The 18,792-nt window shown below is 36.5% G+C and overlaps 2 protein-coding genes across 5 annotated transcripts in view; one reads left to right on the top strand and one right to left on the bottom strand.

Moving 5' to 3' along the window:
- ITGBL1 (integrin subunit beta like 1) overlaps positions 1-5,933 on the top strand; it is a 125,616-nt gene extending 119,683 nt beyond the window's left edge. Inside the window, exons 10-11 of the mRNA XM_072352982.1 lie at positions 3,980-4,093; positions 5,608-5,933. Of these exons, the coding sequence (XP_072209083.1) occupies positions 3,980-4,093; positions 5,608-5,699 (206 nt within the window). The 3' untranslated portion in view covers positions 5,700-5,933. The remainder of the gene's footprint in view (positions 1-3,979; positions 4,094-5,607) is intronic.
- A 2,250-nt stretch (positions 5,934-8,183) lies between these two features.
- The window catches only part of FGF14 (fibroblast growth factor 14), a 367,985-nt gene continuing 357,376 nt past the window's right edge, over positions 8,184-18,792 (bottom strand). For 3 of the 4 annotated variants that reach the window (XM_072346341.1, XM_072346332.1, XM_072346343.1), the window contains 2 exons: positions 16,540-16,738; positions 9,056-13,649 (listed from right to left, as the gene is read on the bottom strand). In XM_072346341.1, the coding sequence (XP_072202442.1) occupies positions 13,510-13,649; positions 16,540-16,738 (339 nt within the window). In that variant the 3' untranslated portion in view covers positions 9,056-13,509. Of the gene's footprint in view, positions 13,650-16,539; positions 16,739-18,792 lie in introns of all 4 variants that reach the window. The other variant, XM_072346322.1, reaches the window with a different exon arrangement.

The raw sequence follows: 18,792 nt of genomic DNA, 5'->3' as shown, positions 1-18,792 counted from the left end.
TGCCCCTCTACTCTGCTCTCATGAGACCCCAACTGGAGTACTGCATCCAGATCTGGGCCCTCAACAGAAGGACATCAAGCTGTTGGAGCAGTTCCAGAGGAGGGCCACAAAGATGATCAGAGGGCTGGAGCACCTCCCCTATGAGGACAGGTTGAGAGAACTGGAGCTCTTCAGCCAGGAGAAGAGAAGGCTCTGGGTCACCTCATAGCAGCAGTCTTCCAGAAGCTGAAGGGAGCTTTTAGGAAAGTTTAGGAGGAACTTTTCAGAAGGACATGTAACAACAGGATTAGGGGAAATGATTTTAAACTGGATGGGGGTAGATATAGATGAGATATTAGGAAGAAATTCTTTACTGTGAGAGTGGTGAAACACTGGAACAGGTTGCCCAGAGAGGCTGTGGATGCTCCCTCACTGGAAGCATTCAAGGTCAGTCTGGATGGGGCTTTGAGCAGTCTGGTCTAGAGGGAGTTGTCCCTCCCTATAGCAGAGGGGTTGGAACTAGATGACTATAGAGGTCACTTTCAACCCATATTGTTCTGTGATTCTATAAGCTTTTATTCTCTGACTTGGGGAATGATCTATTTCCCTTAGAGATGGTGCTCGTGTTTCTTGTGAAAGACATGAGAGGTTTTAGTGACTTGGAGTACTGATCAGATCTACATAACTGAGTGTTATGAGATGCTCCCTCAAGAGAGGGATCCCTGTGTAGGATCCTAAACCTTGTATTTTAGTGTACTAGATGAGGTGAGATAAAGCAGGCAGCACTTCCACATCCACTAGAATGAAGCTGTGAAGGAGGCTGCTATCTCTTGCGTCTCTAAGTGGGAAGGGGATCATAGGCAAAGAGACAAATTTCTCAAAACTTTTGATTATGTGCTCTTATTATTATTACCTTATTAGTATTCAAGGCAAATCTATTCTTGTTATTTAAAAATGTGCCCGGAAACCTGGAAACCAGGTCTTACTGAGTACACATACTTCAAAATGTTCGTAGTTAGTGTGACCAATGTCTAGAGGCCAAAAATGAGAAATTGTTCCTTCATTTTCAAGTCTTAAGCAATAAGTAACCAAAACTGGTCAAAGAGAGAATGTAGAACAATGCACTAATGAGTTCTTTCAGGGTTTGTTATTTCCATCCTTGCTGGAAACCTAGCCAAGATATGGAAGAGCTGTAATGGATTGAGGAAACTTGAACTTCAGTATGTTGCATTTAATAGTCTAAGGAGTCCTATTTTTTAGTAGATAAGTACTGAAAACTTTTGAAAATTTAACTCTGTTAATATAAGCAAAGTTGAATGTCCACATTCCTTGGCTGCTTTTAAAATCTTGGCTCACTGACTATGCCACCTGTAGCAAAAGCTCTTCCCAAGGAAAACAGCAACACCCACCATGCTGCTGCCTCCCTGGCAGTAAATGCAGGGCTGCAGATGGCTACTGTGGTGGTGCAGGATGTGGGTGAAGTAATGAGCCAAATCCCATCTGAGAGGATCTGGCTGGGATCCCAGGAAACACCCTGCAACTCATTAGATTCGTTTTAATTAAACTGAGGAGGCTCCCAGAGCAGCATGCTCTGTTTAGGGAAAAGACCTGATACATTCATTCTCCCAAACAAATTTTACATTATGGAGCTTGATCTTCCTTGCTTGACTTGGCATTAAATTTGCTGTGTCTTCTGCACATTGTGGACATTCATCAGGAGCAGCATCAGTGGCTGCTTATGCAGAATCACTTCAGGTTTCTAACAGTGCCATGGTTTTATTAACTATTTTAATTTCACTACAATTCCCATACTGTTCAGTATGATTTTCAGCTGTTTGTACCTTCTAACTTTAATAAGCATAGACATCTGGATTAAATGACACTCAAGTATACCTTAGGGTAGCTCCTATAGAGCAACCAGGCAACATGTATGCAAGTCTCCATTGCCTATTTGTGTAATGACAAGTTTTATTCTTGAAGGAAATGCCAGTCTTTTTCATGTCAGTGGCACAGTAGGCAGTGCGCACTGAACTCACAGAAGAAGTAGATGCTTAACCAAATACTCCCATTCCCAAATATTCCAATCATTAGTTCTTCCTGGATGTTGAAATTTAAAACAGCATTTGTCTAAAATTAGACATTTATTTATTTATTTATTTTTCTGATAAACCATGTAAATTAATTATAGTTTTAAATGAAGAAAAAAATAGATTATCTGCTCTGCAGTTTTAAAGAATTAAGGTTCAGCAATTAGAGAACCTTCGGTGGCAATGGAAAAAGAATTGAAATTGGTTGGCATCAACAGATTCACATTTAAGGAAAAATAATTTATACTTGATTTTTTACCATGGTTTTTATTCAGGGGTCAGTGAAAGGAAATGAAAGACAGCCCAGCTCCTTCTAATAAACCCATGAACTCTGTTGTATACTGACTGAATCAAGCTCCCCTCTCTCAATTTTTATTTTAACAACACATTGAAGAAATTGGTGCCTTTGTACTATAATTGTGTTGAAAATATTGCAGGAAGGAGCAATTTTCAACAGCATCTAACTCATTCATAAGCATGTTCTGTTAAAGGTCAGCAGCTCCAATAACTTTAAACACAGTCTTCCATAATTATAAGGTGTAAGTGTAGTTTTTTGTTCTGTTTTGTTTATTTTCAATTTGCTTTGTGCTGCAACTTCCTGTAATTACTATCTATCTCCACAAAAGATTTTCCCTCCGCAGTTGCTGAATTCCTCATCTTGTCAGTTAAGTGTCTGTACTCTGTGTAGAAAAGGAGATTCAGGCAGCTGAGGACCGGCTCCATAAAACCCAGCTTTCTTCAGCCGAGTGTTCTGGTTGGCCAGGTGGAATTTCTAGTTGCAGAATTCCAGTGGAATTTCTTAGTAGCAGAAAAAACTACCACAGACCCTTCTCAAACTACAGGTTTCCGAATACACATCTATCGGTGTCTATTGTCCTTTTTCAGGATTCAGAGCCGTGAATATTCTCTTGACAATTGGGGTGACTGAGATTTTCCTTAAAGGGAAGTTTCCTGTTTCACCCCACTTCTAGGTGGTTTATGATGGTGTAATCCAGATGTCACTGAAGAGTCCTTCCTTTGGCTGTAGAAGTGGAATCTGATATGCAGGAGCTCTGGATTCAACTCCCAACGTCTGTGGGGGGTGGTCTTTTCAGCTTGGATATTAGGAAAAAACTTCTTCACAAAAAGAATGGTCAGGCAGTGTCTCAGGTTGCCCAGGGACTTACCATCCCTGAAGGTGTTCATGAAACATTTATATGCAGCACTAAGTGACATAGTTAGTGGGCATGGTGGGAATGGGTTGTTATCTGGACAAGATAATATTAGTGGTCTTTTCCAACCTTAGAGATTCTATGATTCTACAATTCTGTAATCCCCAAGGAGGAGGTTGGCAGCTTAACCCAACAGGGACCTTAGCATACCCTGCAGGACTAAGCAAACTGCTGGGCCACAGTTACGTGCACTAACGCTTTCTGGCATAGAGCAAAAATTTAGTAATTCCATGGGAGGTGCTGCATCTTAATTTGTAATGATGAAGATTTTGGGGGTTCATATGATACCCATAGGAAACATCCCTAAGGACATTGGATGAGGAGTAACAGTGGGTCATGGACAATTTGAGCTTTTCCAGTAAAATATATATATATATATATATAAAAGAACAGTTTTTATGTGAAAAGTGGTCCTGATTGTAGGTCTTAAACCAAAAGAAAGCTTCAAAGTGTGAGTCCTGATTAAGTGAAATGGCAGAATCAAAGCATTAGCAGGAACGTTTTGCCATTCTCATGGTTACTTTGAAAGAATCCTTTTACTCAAAAAGCTTTTAGCTTGATTATTTTCTTTCATACAGTAGTTCCTCAGGCAGTAATTTTGTGCATGTGTCTGCGTGTGTGCACGTATGTCTGGAGATGTTATTTTCTAGCTTGAAAATGCCAATGCTCTTGGACTGTAAGTAATAATCTTTGTGATTTCAGGTTCCTGCCAGTGTGGAAAGTGCATCTGTTCACCACAGGAATGGTACATTTCAGGTGATTTTTGTGAATGTGATGACAGAGACTGCGACAAACACGATGGTCTCATTTGCACAGGTGCAGTACAGGCTAACTCTTAATTGCTCTAAGAAACAAGCTGTGCTGATGAGAATTATGTTAGATAAAGCCCATATTCTTCTTTCTCCACTTATGGAGGAACTGCATTTTCAGGTTATTCAGACCACTATAATTGTTTCTTTATGCAGTATGATAATCAACTTAAGGTTTCAAATCAGCAGCAGAAAGTCTGAATACAAATTTAAGTAAGCAAGCCAGATATGAAATCCATCAACTATTTTCACTGTAGTAGATCACAATTTACTCCTCTTTGCCAAAGAATGTACAGTGGAAGCACTGCCATCACTAGACTTCTTCAAGTTTTAGATTTGTTCTGTGTGCAATATATTTAAGTAATAGAAAATATTCACTTGCTTGATGATCTTTGCTAGTGAGAGGTATAGCTATGCCGGGCAAGGGATCTTCTGGCAATCATATAGTTCTCTTGGTGGCTGAAATCCCTGGCAGTTTTTCTTATAGTGTGATGGCCACTGATTAAAGCAGCGTCACTCTATCACTGTCCAAGTACTCGGGTGGCAGATGCAAATAGACACGTGCAGGCTTCCAGCAAACTCATGACAACTCTAGTGACAAGTAGAAACATAGGAATCGTTAAATTAACTTGCTGACTACTTCCTGTTACAGATCTTAATTTTAGAAAATCTTTGCTGAGAGAGTATTAGATGTGGAAGGAATTGGTGAGATAGAGTCAGAGCAAACAGGCTGACATTCGTAATGTCCACAAATGTGGTCTCCCAGCTCACCCAATTAGCAAGTGGCCTTTTCTAGGGCAAGTAGCCAGTACAGAGGCAACAGGAGCCTGAGCTGCAACTGCAGTGGTCATTCACAGACCTTCATAAAGTTAATAGCATAAGCAGCACACATTGGAAACTCAGGATGTACAAGTCTCAGGCTGAGCATCCTGGAGTCATGAAAAACACTGAAATAAACTGAAAATGTGGGTCTCAGTACTTAATGTTTCTACCTGCAAAACAAGATAAATGTATTTCTCACCTAATAGTGAGCTTGAGAGAGTATTTATTTGTACAGCACTTCTGAGAATTTAGGCTTGAAGATTATTAGGTTCAAATGTTTATTGCTGTTCTGTTTGTAACTTTTTATCTCCGTATCATAGTTAAATATAATTCTCTCTCTGTTTTTTGTTTTTTGTTTTTTGTTTTTCTTGTACATTAAAGTACAGTGTGAACAGCGAGCTTCAACAGCTGGGTGCAAGTAGTACTAGCATAATTACACTACTTGCAATTCTGCTGATGAAAAAATGCTATTAATTCTTCGTAAGTGTAGGCCTGAGGTGGCTTCTTAATGCAATGGCACAGTTCTTATGCTTCCTTGAAAAAAAAAAAAAAAAAAATTAAAAAAAAATAAGGGGGGGGGGGGGGGGAAGGATAAAGGAACAATGCAGCTACTTTATCATGGTTTTTACTTCCCATAAGACACACTTTAATGTAGTACATTTCAATTATGATAATTGCCATTTATTCATTCCATTCTAGGTAATGGAGTTTGTAATTGTGGAAGCTGCGAGTGCTGGGATGGATGGAATGGAAACGCTTGTGAAATCTGGCTGGGAACAGAATACCCTTAACAAAGGACACCAGAGACTGAGGGTTCTTTTATTTTAATTTTTCTTTAGGCTGCTAGAACATTTAATTTTGGAAGTACTCAGAGTGTGGGTGTGGGTGGTTGTAAATACTCTGGAACTGTCATGTGAATGCCTACTCCTTAAGGAAATGAATAGCAAAACAAAATAAACACAACAACAACAAAACCCAAATCATTTGGGAGCAGGACAGTCCAAGATCTAAAAACTGAAATCATTAAAAGCAAAAAACAAAAAACCAAAAAGGGCTTCCACATTTTTTTGGGTAACTTCAGTGAGGCTGAGATTACACCCAATATGTCTGTTTCTTAAGCAATCTTAGCAAAAAGCGAAAGAAGGTCATCTGTTTTTACGCTACATGTTCTGTCCTTATCAGTATGCAACAGTATTCCTGTAGAAGAATAGTGCTAGTTAAGTATTTGTCAGATACTTCATTTGATACATTTTGTGGTGTTTGTCAAAAACTTTGACTCTTTTCTTTCCAAAGGATTATGCCCCAGCCTGAGAAGAAGCATTAAAGCAAAGTATTAATTATTTTAAATATTTTTTTTAGTCAAAGGATTGAGAATTGAATCTGTATAACTGATGTTCTGTTATCTCACAGCCATAGGCTGAAGACTCAAAATGTTGAGGAGATCCACAAGATAATTTCTGAGTTTCTACAACTGAAGAGTCAATAAGTTGGTTATCCATTTTAACATTCTACAATACTGTCAAATGCTTAACCTATAGAATTATAAGGAATTAAACTAATAAAGATATAAATGTACGATTAGCTATTCCAAATATGTATTCTGTCACCCATATGTACTTTTCTCATACTGTTTTATGTATGTATAGGTAGCTTGTCCTCTTGAAAGTAAAGCAAATGAAAATTTGTTATACTAATAATTTTTTTAGGATGACAACTCCATGTGCTATCAGAAATCACTGTTTGGAACGGATTGCACTGTCACACGTGGTCTTCATTGAATTTCACTGTTTTCAAAGTCAGAGGCCTGAAGGTCAACTGGCTTAAAAAATCAGCAATGCTGGGCAGTAGCTGGATTTCAACCAAAGAAGTTCAAACAATGACAACAAAGTATTTAAAGTTTTAATACAGTAAATACAAACAAAGCAATGGTATGAACAAAATTTTATTTTTATTTTTCCAGTGGTGAAATGCTGCTCAGTGTGAAATTCACATTGAGTTATGAAAGATGCACAACTATTGGGACTTCCCTAACTTATTTACATATGAGTCTCTCTCTTTATTATTTTTTTTCTTTATTATTTTTTATTTTTTTAATACATGTAGATTTGGCAGCCCTTTAATTCCTTAGAGCAAATAAAATAAAATAAAATAAAATAAAAATACATACATTTTAATTTCAAAAATGCTTACATTTTGTGAAATTATGATTGAGCGAGAAATTGCTTAAAAGTTTGGAAAGCATTTATTTTTAATATCAATCCAACATTCTGGTTTAGGTGCCGAGGTCCTGATTTTTGAAAAGGTACATGACTCAGAAATACGGGATCTATTTATCTTCTGAAAAGGTATTTTCATTATTTTAGAAAGGACAATTTCGAAATAGGAAAATACAGTGGTACAGAACACATAACAGAATGCAGTATGTTTTAAAAATGAGTTTATATAATCACTTTCATTCTTGTCCCTTCCTATGTAGCTTTATCTTGCCCATTTTTTTTTTTTCCTTTACCCTAGATTCTTCTTTTCTGAAACTGAAGCTTGTGAAACCGATGTTCTCAGGGTGGTGCAGTATAATCACCAAACATCCATGCATAACTTATTTAGGAGTTATGCCCAGAAATACCAACTCACGTACCCCAAAGCAGTGAACTACCTTTTTTTTGAGGTAGCCAAAATGTCAGACAGAGTTAAAAAGTATATTGAAGCAGTATTGCAAAACTTCAAAGTAAAATTCATGTTGAATTTATAATTTACACTTATAACCTTTATAGTGTTTATAGCCAAACTGGAATATTCAGAATTAAATTTTAACAAAAAATCATCTTGTCAGCCCTGGTGCCTGGACAGCATGGATTGTTGGGTTTGTATTTAGGAATATTGCACACCTGAATGCTTGTATAGTCTGTGCTTTTCCCACATATGCGTTCATCTGCTGAGCCAAAGAGTAAACAATGAAAAATACAAAAAGTTGTACTTTATTTCCTTCCATTTATATGTGGTTCTGTAACAACAGAAATATTAGAAAATCAGAACTCCTCTCTAGACTCAGCAGATGTTCTTTATTTGTTTTCTGGTACGACAAACACATTTGTACATACTGTAGATCAGCTTTAGTATTCCAGGCAAATGCATCTAAGCAAAGAAATAATTATTTAGAGGATTACAACATCCTATTTGATGTGTTTTACTTTGTAGTTTTCTTTCATTTCAAATTTATATATGTAAGGAGTGCAAGATTAGGTTTTTTTTGTTTTGTTTTGTTTTTTGTTTTTTTTACAGTTTAATTTAGTTTAGTTTTGGTTTAAGAATCGACTTTAACATTTTGGCTACTAGGTGGGTTCCATAGCCAAAGAATTTCAACAAGTGTTTTCCACCTTTTTCTTAAGGTACATATGGAAAAATATCAGCATGTTCTCAGACAACTACTGTCAGTGGCTAATTAAAATGTAAATTATCAAACCAAATGGTGCTATCGCTATAAACCTTAAAATATTTTCTAAGAGTACAAAAAATATAATGAATACATATATTCCTCTCCACTTTTTATTCTGTTTCTTATATTGCTGCCTGAACACTCCCCCAGTCCCCTTCATGCTGAGGTAACTGGAGATGGGGCTCTCAGCCAGACTCTTCTGTGACTTGTTTCCTCCCTAGGAAAACGAGGTTGGAAGGAATACAGCTATTACTCTGTGTAAGTGAAAATAATCATGGATTAATAAGTTGTGATTTGGTTACACCCATTCCCTGTGACAGGAATTCCAGGTCCCTAAACAGTAAAAGCAGGAAGAGGCACAAGGGAGTTAAACAAACTGCCTGAATATTTGCATGTGTCTGTAAAAGCTTGCTTCCAAGACCTGTGGTAAATGGCATTTGTAAGTGGTGAAAACACATTTGATAGATGAGGATTTCCTGACAGCTATTTTAATGAAGTTTAAAACAAAAGATATGATAGCCTTGCTTTCTTGTGATAGAAAGAACAAAACCCAGAATGGAGCAGAACTCCTCTACAAGTGACTTGTGGGTATATATATGCCTGTTGTGCATAACATTGGTAAAATAATCTGTAAAACAGCCATAGATTGATTTACTTCAGTAAATTATTGATCCCCTCATCCTTTTATTTTTTTATTTTTTTATTTTTTTTTTTCCTTTCCCTTGGCCATACGCTCATACAGAAACATACAGATGAACATTTAATCCCATACCCACTCTGATATTTCTGATGTGCTGTCCTTGTTTCCTGACAGAACAACATCTTACTTTGCAGCTCAATGGAATTGGGATGAAAAATCTGAGTATTTTTGTCACCAGGTAATAGAAGGAAGATTTTACTGCATCTTTAAAAATAAGTCATAGGATTTGGATGAGTCACAAAAACAAACCCAAAACACACAAAACCCTGTTATTAGGGGTTTCAAAGTGCATTGCACAGAATACGAATTCATCCAACAGGAAAGTTATAAGAAAGAAAATCTCCTTACTTCATCTAGTTTCACTTGCATTCCCATCTGAATGGTGTTGAACAATTTATTATTTATATCTGTAAACAGATAGTTGAGCAAGACACACTTTTAATGTATGGACCAAACTGTCTGTATTCACACCTCTTTACAGTGGTCTTAAACCAAGAGGAAAATTTCCCCATGTATGCACATAATGCCAGAGTTCTTGGTGTTGTTCTGGGTAAATACCAAAGTCAAAGTGAATTGCTTTATATTTATGTTTGGGCTTGTTTGTTAATTTCCAACCTGACTCTGTGCACATTAAATTTATGAAAACAAGACTAAAATAAAAAGTACAATTTGGGAGCAACCAAAAATACAACCAGAACATGAAGGAACGTCTGTGTATGTGTACTACAAAAAAAAATTAAAAGCTACAGACACTTTGTTATAGGCTCTATAGTGTGAGCAATCTTTTAAATACACAAATGCCTGTGTATTTATAAAATGTTTGAAGTACAACAGATCAGTGCTATGCTGAAATGGATTTTTGAAACTGCACAGGTGTGACTGGTTTTGCCAAATAAAACCTTAGCTGAAATACAGGTGTAAAAAAATATTAAGAGATGACCATGAACAGTGGTAACATATCTGTCCACTATGGAATTGTGAGATGAAGTTAGATTGCAGTGCAAACAGTATCTGTGAGAGTAGCTACAACCCAGAAGATGAACAAAATACAAAGCAAGTGTGCAAAGGATCTGGAACACTGCAGATTCACAGACATCTGGACATGTAAGTACAAAACACTTGACCTGTAAATACAAATTGATTCCATCAGGTTTACTTTGCAGTATCTTGGTAGTAATAGATAGATAGATGAAAACAGCTTTCACTTAACAGCAAAATTAATTTTGGAGGGAACAAAATGGTGACATCCTGGAGAACAGCAAGAGAGGTATTATATTAAAGGAGCTAAAACTTTCTTTGGCATGGTAAAAGGGGAGAATTGAGTTTGCCAACATATTTACATGAAGTTTCACCATACTGTGGCCAGTGCAATCATGTTTTGCACAGTCTACTTATTACATAAACTTTTTTGTTGTTTTTCAATATGCCTTCATATAAATGTTTTATTCATCATGTTAAATTTGTGTATACAACAAATAATAATAAAGACAAACTGTACAATGCAGACAAACTCTTTGCATATATGTATGTAAATTCAGTAATACAGATGAACAATTCTTTGATACACTCAACCTATTACATGCAATTCATCTTGCCATCCTCTTCCCATGCAATGGACAAGACAAGACAAAATTAAAAGGAGGAAACAAAGCACAAAAACCCCTCTTTTATCTTTAAACAGAAAGATAGAAAAAGAGACAATTCTTAGGACAACAATTAATTGTATTAAACACACATATGCATCTAGACCACAGAAACCAAAAGAGAAAATAAAAATATTATGGTGCGTTTCCATTATGTATGAACTGCTTATGGAAATCAAATTTGGCCTTAATTGTAGCCCCCTAAACTGCAAATTATAATTACCTGGCATCAAAAGGTTTATACTGGAAACAGTACTCACATAACATTAAGCCATGAACCTGAAGCTCCTTGCAAAGCTCAGCCAGCTTTCCAGTCCTGTCTCTCCCTAGGGTCTTTAACCAGTGAGAGTAAAAGGAACGGATGGACTGGTCATGAACTCATATTCCCTCCTCATGAACTCTTAAAAAAACTAAGAGAGAAAGGGAACATATCCTTCAGTCAAATTACCCTACTCAAAATAAACATGAATTGTTGCTCCTCAGGGACCCAGGAGAAAGGACAGCATTAAGGGTACTGCCTCCCATGGGCCCTCCTAATGCAGAGCTAGCCCGCATCACATCATGTGAGTTGCTTTAGTTTTGTTTTCTCAGGTATGATGCACAAATCCCACTGGACCAGGTGGGATGAGAAGTGTGCACCAAGATTTTTACTTTTTCCCACACACACATGTTTAGTGCTAGCAGGCAATGGCACAGTCTAAGTTAAAGTTTCTTTGCCTTTTTTATCACAGTAGATTTGAATTGTTATTATTTACTTTCCTTTCATGGAAAGACCCTAGTTAGCTTGCTGTTCTTGTATTACATATATAACCAAGGAAACCCGGCCTACCAAAACAATCTCGAACTTAGCAGCTTTATAGTAGCTTCCTTGAAGAATGCACTAAAAGTTGCTTATAAACCACATTTGAAAACTAGCATGGAAAGTTCATTAAGACTGAATAAGTTACTCAGCTGAGCAGATAGGGAGTCTGAAATAACCACTAGACTGTTCCTGTTAGGGACACATCAGAACAAAGATGTGATAAAATGGAATACAAGAAATACAACAGTAAAAAAGGAATGGACAATTGTCTTTTTTCCTCCCCCCTTCCCTCCTTTTTTTTTTTTTTTAAGCTCTATATATTGAGATAATAGATAGAGGCCAAGAGAGTGCTATCACACAGTTTTCCAGACTGAGGTACAGTTTGGTCCTTGTTGACCTTTCTGAAAAACAAATACCTTCGTAAACATACAGACAGCGCCCACAATCCTAGTGTCTGAAAGTACATGACTAAGTATGTAACACATCAGTGGCATTTCTGTGGTATTGTCTAATTATTATCTTTTCCCCCTGTAAGATTGGTTTTATTGTTCACAAGCAACAAACTCAAAGTGTTGATGGTGTTTCTCATGTTATGAGCCAAGGCTTCAATTTTATGTTTTTGATTTCGTCTAGGTTCATGTAGAAGAAAGTACAGTATACAGAGATCAAGGCAAGGCACCTTCAATCTATCAATTTGGTGAGGATATTATCCTAGGAAGCTGGGTAGAGGTACTTACTGGAATATCAGTGAGATACATAGGACTGGACTTCGCATGCTTAGCTTAAAATAAAAATAAAGTTTTGTAGTATGTCCAGTTGTAAAACTTTTCTTTTTTTAAAACACCAGAAAAACTATAATTTTTAACTACTCTTTGCATTGGTGCTGCAAAAAAGAACACAACAACATCCTTGCCCATGCTTTGCTAAGTAGGTGTGGAAATCAGCCAAAAATAACAATGGCATTAAGTTCAATTCCTTAAAAACAGAAAAGGATTATATTTGAAATGGATTTAGGTAGCGCAATTCTGGTTAGTCTTAACTGTTTTTTTTTTATTGGTTGTGGTTGTTTTTCAAACAATGAAGCTTTAGTAGATGAAAAATGAGCCTTAATTCAGGCCTACAAGGCCTACAAAATTCTTTGGACCCACTTTCCCAAAAACGAGTGGGTCTTGCTCGCTGGGCAAGGCAAATGTTACCATTACCAGTAAGCCTGTGATATGTATAAAACACACACACAAAAAGAAACCATAGGGGGATGCCAAACACTCGTTTCAGAAAACCTCCTGTTGGTTGTGTTTGACAGTCTTCCCTCCACTATAATGCCAACCTCAGAAGCACAGTATCTGTTACTAAAGAGTATTCACATTGATCAGCATTATAAGCCAGAGACAACGATCCTATTCTTTATAGATATAATTTGTAATAATAGATTTTTGAAGGCTTCCTGATTCCCTGATTACTTTCAAAACTAAGCCACCGGCAACACTTAAAGTTATAGAGAAACACAATCCCTGCAAAAGGTCACAGACAGTGGAGCGAGCAGCCTTATAAAAAAGGGAAGAAGAGAAATCCATAATAGCACAGGTTTACAGCATCTACCTAGAAATTACTTGATTATTTGTGTGCTACAAAATAGAACTTAAACACATGGATTTTGCTGAAACTGGACTCAAAAAGGGATTATGGGTAATTGTCAGCAGGCAAGGTATCAAGTGTACTTGTGAAGTATGTCATTCACATGAAGTGTCACAGTCACAGAAAAGATATTAAAAAGGCATTCCAATATCTGGTAGGGCATTCCATGGTCTGAGTTTAGCTGGCTCATCCAGGTGTCTTCTCGTTATGGGTGGAGCTACACGTTGAGCTTTATCCACTTGCAATGATTCAGTTCAGAACCAGCCACGCACCAGGACGCCACTTGCTGTGAGCTGATCCACAGACACTGCAGAGGGGAAGTCTGGCAAGGATAAATCGCTCAACTGCACTCAGGACTCAGTAAGTCACAACACCTGTGAGGATCTGGCTATGTCGTCTTACTCTTGTTAACTGGTGGTTTGCCGCCATTCATTATTGCAGACGCACTTGTGCTTTTACTTGGAGTTACCCCAGCCTTTGGCACTGTTTCTCCAATATCATGCAAAGATGGTTCTCGATACATGGCAACTGAACAGAGAGATGAAAATAGAAGAAAAGAAAGAGAAGAGAAGAGAAAAGAGAAGAGAAGAGAAGTAAAAAAGAAAAGAAAAGAAAAGAAAAGAAAAGAAAAGAAAAGAAAAGAAAAGAAAAGAAAAGAAAAGAAAAGAAAAGAAAAGAAAAGAAAAGAAAAGAAAAGAAAAGAAAAGAAAAGAAAAGAAAAGAAAAGAAAAGAAAAGAAAAGAAAAGAAAAGAAGAGAAAAGGAAAAAGACATTGTTAAGAGCACGTCTCATTTAAGAACATATTTCAAACAGAATTATCTACGATAACTAATATTTTAATATACTCCATGTTTCTCTTGAATAATGGGAAACTATTTACTTCCACAGTTACTTTGCATGACTGATATCTTTGTTTGACCCTCTGAACTTCTCACTTCTACCCTATCTCTTAAAAACAGCAGGAGACTGTATGCTCGCCTCCTAAAACGAACTACAGAAGCCTCAGAAATTACAAAATACAGTCATGTATGTATATGAGTGTCATGGGTGCCGGTAGATTTTAGGGTAACCTATGACATTTATTTTCAGCTTAGGGATTTGCATGAAATAGATATAAGTTGTTAAGAATATAAGGTTGCTGATTGCTCACAACTATATATGTGTGTGTGTGTGTGTAATAAGCATAATGTAATGATGTAGAATACTGATAGCAAAATTACAAAATTGCAAAACCATGACAATGAGGCAGTCATGTATATGAGACAGACACAAGAATATACATATATTTTTATATACTCATTTTATGTATTTTATGACTTTTTAGCGGTAAAATATGAGTTATCTGAATGCAAGTGCCCCTTTTTTAGCCCTATGCTGCAAGACTGGGCTTGAGTTCATCTCATCTGTACATCTGGTTCCCAAGTTCAAGAAGCATGGTTATAACATCTTCAGATTACAGTTGAAGAAGTGTTTGGGACTGTCCTACAGAGACCACATGAAATCTGGGGGTTTGGTTCTTCCTTTTCAAAAAAGTATGCAATAGACGCTAAACTACACTGAATGCAGCACAGAAAGCTCCAAACTAAACTATTAACTGAATTTTTAGATGAATTAAAAGCTTGACCCTGGGCTTCAGTCCCTATGTAACCAGTTTAAATCCTTTGAGGGAAATATATGTGTTCAATTACACAGTTACAGCTTTCTTAATGATTAATGCTCTTGGATAATTCAATTCCATTTTCCATGTCAGTGAGTCAGGTAATATTTCCACTTACACGTAACTTCAGTAGCCTTTATTTATATCAGAGCTCTGTTAAAAGAGATATCAAAGCAGTCAAAGGAATTAATCATCGCACTGAATTTGGGTTTCACTCTGTGTTGCCACTGAGAGCACAAACCCTTAATCATTTGTCTTATTGAAGTAGGAGTCAGGAGCATCAAAGTACTGGCACTGGTCTTCAGTAGTGTGGGGTTTTCATAAGAAATATAGAATTTGATAACTAATCAAATACTTGTTCTAACATTTCCAGTAACATAATCTAAATTCTTTTATGGCATATGAAAGTCTAAAATTAAAGATCTTCTCTAGAGTATCTAAAGCTGGTTATGATTTTTGTCTTCAGGGTGTGACCCCAGAAATGTGTTAGGAATACTTTTCTTTGCTGCTTAGTTAAGAATTTGATGAAGTAACAGTACAACCTACAAAAATATTAAGTCAAATACTATGAGATAAAAATACAAGGAGTTATATATCAGAGCTGTAATATTTTAAGATTCTCATAGGCAGTGTAAAAAAAACTTATTTCTGTGCTTGGTCTGAGATATTTTGGAAGCATTTGACTCCAAGTGTTAATGAAAATGTTTGTTTCCTTTCTAATGAATGGATTTTTATCTTAAAAATGCATTGGGTTATGCTGCTACGATTTAATATAAAGAGTCTGACTTATAAAATATCAGTAGTGTTGAAAGCTTGTGAAAATACAAAAACATTGTGAAACAAGGGAAGAACAAAGACATCACACTGAGTTCAGACTTAAAGTTAAAAATAGCACTGTTCAGAGTTTCATAATAAAGGAACAATCTAACATTAATAAACTCATCCTCTAATCAAAACTTCTAAAGTTAAAATGTTAGGGAAAGAAAAGAAAAAGAACTGGACTGTTAACTGAAGCATTATTAGTGTGTGATTGTAGATGCTAAGTAAGTAGGTAATTTTTAGAATGACTGAGGCTATGTGTAGCAATGATCTCAGTGAAATGTGGAGAGCTGACAGGACATGACTCAAAAAGTGACGTAGGTTAGAGTAGAGATGGCCTGCAGAATAAATAGATAAGACATACATAGATCAATCATAATCCAGGAGAAAAGCAAACGTGTTTTCCAAGGAATGTGTTACATCATTTTCATATGTAAGGTTAGTACAACTTTTTTTTTGCATCTACCTTGCTTCAACTGTCAAGTTATGTGCATCACATCAGCTGGCAAAGTAATAAAGTATGATCTATTTTATAAACAGACCTTTGTGTTTTGCATTAGAAAGCTTTTATCTTGAAATACACTTCCTCCATTCCATTTATAACTCTGAATTATCCCACAGTGTCCATCTTTCATTCTGATTGCAAGACTCATAACACTTTTTGCTGCTAGCAAGAGAATATCTTAAAGCTGGCAGAATACATACCCACAAAAGATTTCTTTTCTTGTAAAATGACCTCCTAATCCCTCCAAGGAAAGTTTTTAGATATGCTCTTTCTAGCATCACTATGCACTATGCACAAAACTGCTTTATGAATCCTGGGGACTATGTAACAAATATGTGTGCACAGCCCACATATTCATAAAGTGTAATTTAGAAACCATTCCTTTTACTCTCCCTGAGATTTATAGGAAGTTCTGCCAGTGATGGACTGCATCTCACCTTCCAATGGCTTGGGTAGAAAATGAGCTGCTGGTTTTGTTTTCTTGACTCTGTTTCCTTTCATGACCTGCCCTTCCTTGTTCAGACCCAAGAACCAGGCCCTTCCGGACTCCTGTTGTCTGTAGAGCATGGATGAGTAGATTACATAATAATTTTCAAAAACAGACTCCTTGAATTTGCACTCCGGTGTAAAAAGTTCCTGTGGGAGGAAAAGTAAGTGTTAAACGGCATCTTTGATGTGCTTCTTCTGCTTAGTTTCATATAAGACTTATAATAAAGTTCTATTTTGAGACCAGAAGATCTATCATCTTCCTATAGCTGACCTCCAGGTAAAGTTATTTCACCTCTCACCACCTCTCTTTCCCCATCTGTTCAACAAGAATAGTATATTTTGAAATTACAAAAGAAGAGACACAACCTTAAGAACAATATTTAAAATACAGGCATAATTATTCTCCTGTTCTTCTGAAAGATTATCCTTGTTTTTCTTGATTTAGAATGTCTGTGCTAAAAAAATCCAAACATTAATCAAAAACTATTTTTTAGCTTTTACATACTTGGTAGGTGCAATAAAAGCAATAAATGAAATAACGAATATGCAATGCTTAAAAATAGCTGTTAATAACATTTAAAAATATATAATTTCCTAGAGTAGGCATGGCTTGAAAAAACATAGGAAAGTGTTGTTTTGATGTACAAATTCCTGTACAAAGAATGCTATTCCTATTGATTTTCTCAGCATTCACCCCCCTATTGCTAATGTTTCTAGAAGTCACATTCACTAACAGAAATACTGCACTGAACTCTTTATTAAGGTTAACTTGAGCACAAACTTCTAGAACCCAGCAGCCAAATTTGTTTGATTTTAAATAACACAAGTGAACAGTAATAAAAGTGTGAACATATATTGAGGCACTTTACCAGAGTCCTTTAGAAAAAACAAGAAACAAAATACAAGTAATAAGCAAATAAAATTACCTTTTCTTTTCAAAGGTGAAAAAAAATATTGCACTTTGTATCATGACAAAATAGGATTATGTGTGAATGTAGAATGATTTTCAGTATTTGGGCATGTCTGTTGAAACCTGTGAATGATAATCCCATCATAAAAGGAGGAGGTGGAAGTGAGAAAGGGGAAGGAAATTTGCTAAGCCTTCACAAATCTCTTAGCCCTAAATCTGCCTTTTCTTTTTGTATTTATATTTCTTTCAGTTACCTCTCCCAAGAATTAAAATTCTGGAAATATCATCTCTTTGCACTTTTCCATTCAAATTAACTTTGTTTGTTTGTTTGTTCATTTTGCTTTTACTACTGGCCCTGCACAATACAGAGAGTTAACTCTCTGTAGGTGTTTTCTGGGTCTCTATTTCAGACCCAGCTGTCTCTATAGTGTAAGGATTTCACAGCTGTTTTTTCCTCCACAGGTTTCCTTTCTGGAAAACAAAGTCTTTAAAGACACAGATCCCCATATGAGAAAGCAAAGATGGAAATACTTTTCTGTATCTGTACTACACGTCACTCCACATACCATGAGGTTCTCTTCTTCTGTTAAGTGGCATAGAGTATTCACATTGATATGGCTTACATTACCATTTGTAAACAAAGCTGTCCTACCTTATGTCAGGTATACTATTGGCTTTCTCAATTATGGAGTATTTTTTAACCTTGAAAAAAAAAGAATTGGTGCACCTTCTTCAAAAGCATACTAACAGCAGAAGTTACAGCTGCAGTCGGGAAATAACCTGGAAACCTGCCTTAAATCAGGTGGCTTTCTCTGTGTGAGCAAATACACTAAGTGTCTCCAGGTCACACTCATTTACAGATGCAAAAGAAATTTTCTGATGTGTGCAATGGCCATATTTTTGCACCACCTATGTGTGCAGCTATATTAATATACACATACAGAAATGCAAATACAGTCTGAACTAGAAGTGCTGAAAACTAATGAGAGGAGATTTCTAAATGGCAACTTCTTTGCATTAGAGTTTTTCTCCCTCTGTTCCAAGACGTCTGCTGTTTGTGCTGCTCTCCTTCCTTTTATGCTGATTTCAAACCACTGCAGGGCTCAAGGAGACTCACAGCCACAATGCAGGGTGGTAGGCTAGAGGGAATGCCTGCTGAACCCTCGCACTGGCATTTACATGCATGTCATGTTCCTCAGCTGTTGAAACGGCAGATGCTAATCAGGAGTTGCCTACATTGCCTACACAGATCTCCTCATTACCTGCTTCACTGCAAAAGCTACCCCCTGTG

The sequence above is a fragment of the Excalfactoria chinensis genome, chromosome 1 (assembly GCF_039878825.1).
Source record: "Excalfactoria chinensis isolate bCotChi1 chromosome 1, bCotChi1.hap2, whole genome shotgun sequence".
In the NCBI taxonomy this organism is placed as follows: domain Eukaryota; kingdom Metazoa; phylum Chordata; class Aves; order Galliformes; family Phasianidae; genus Excalfactoria; species Excalfactoria chinensis.
Note: the sequence above shows the minus strand (reverse complement) of the source record. Positions and strands in the feature narration are given on the sequence as shown.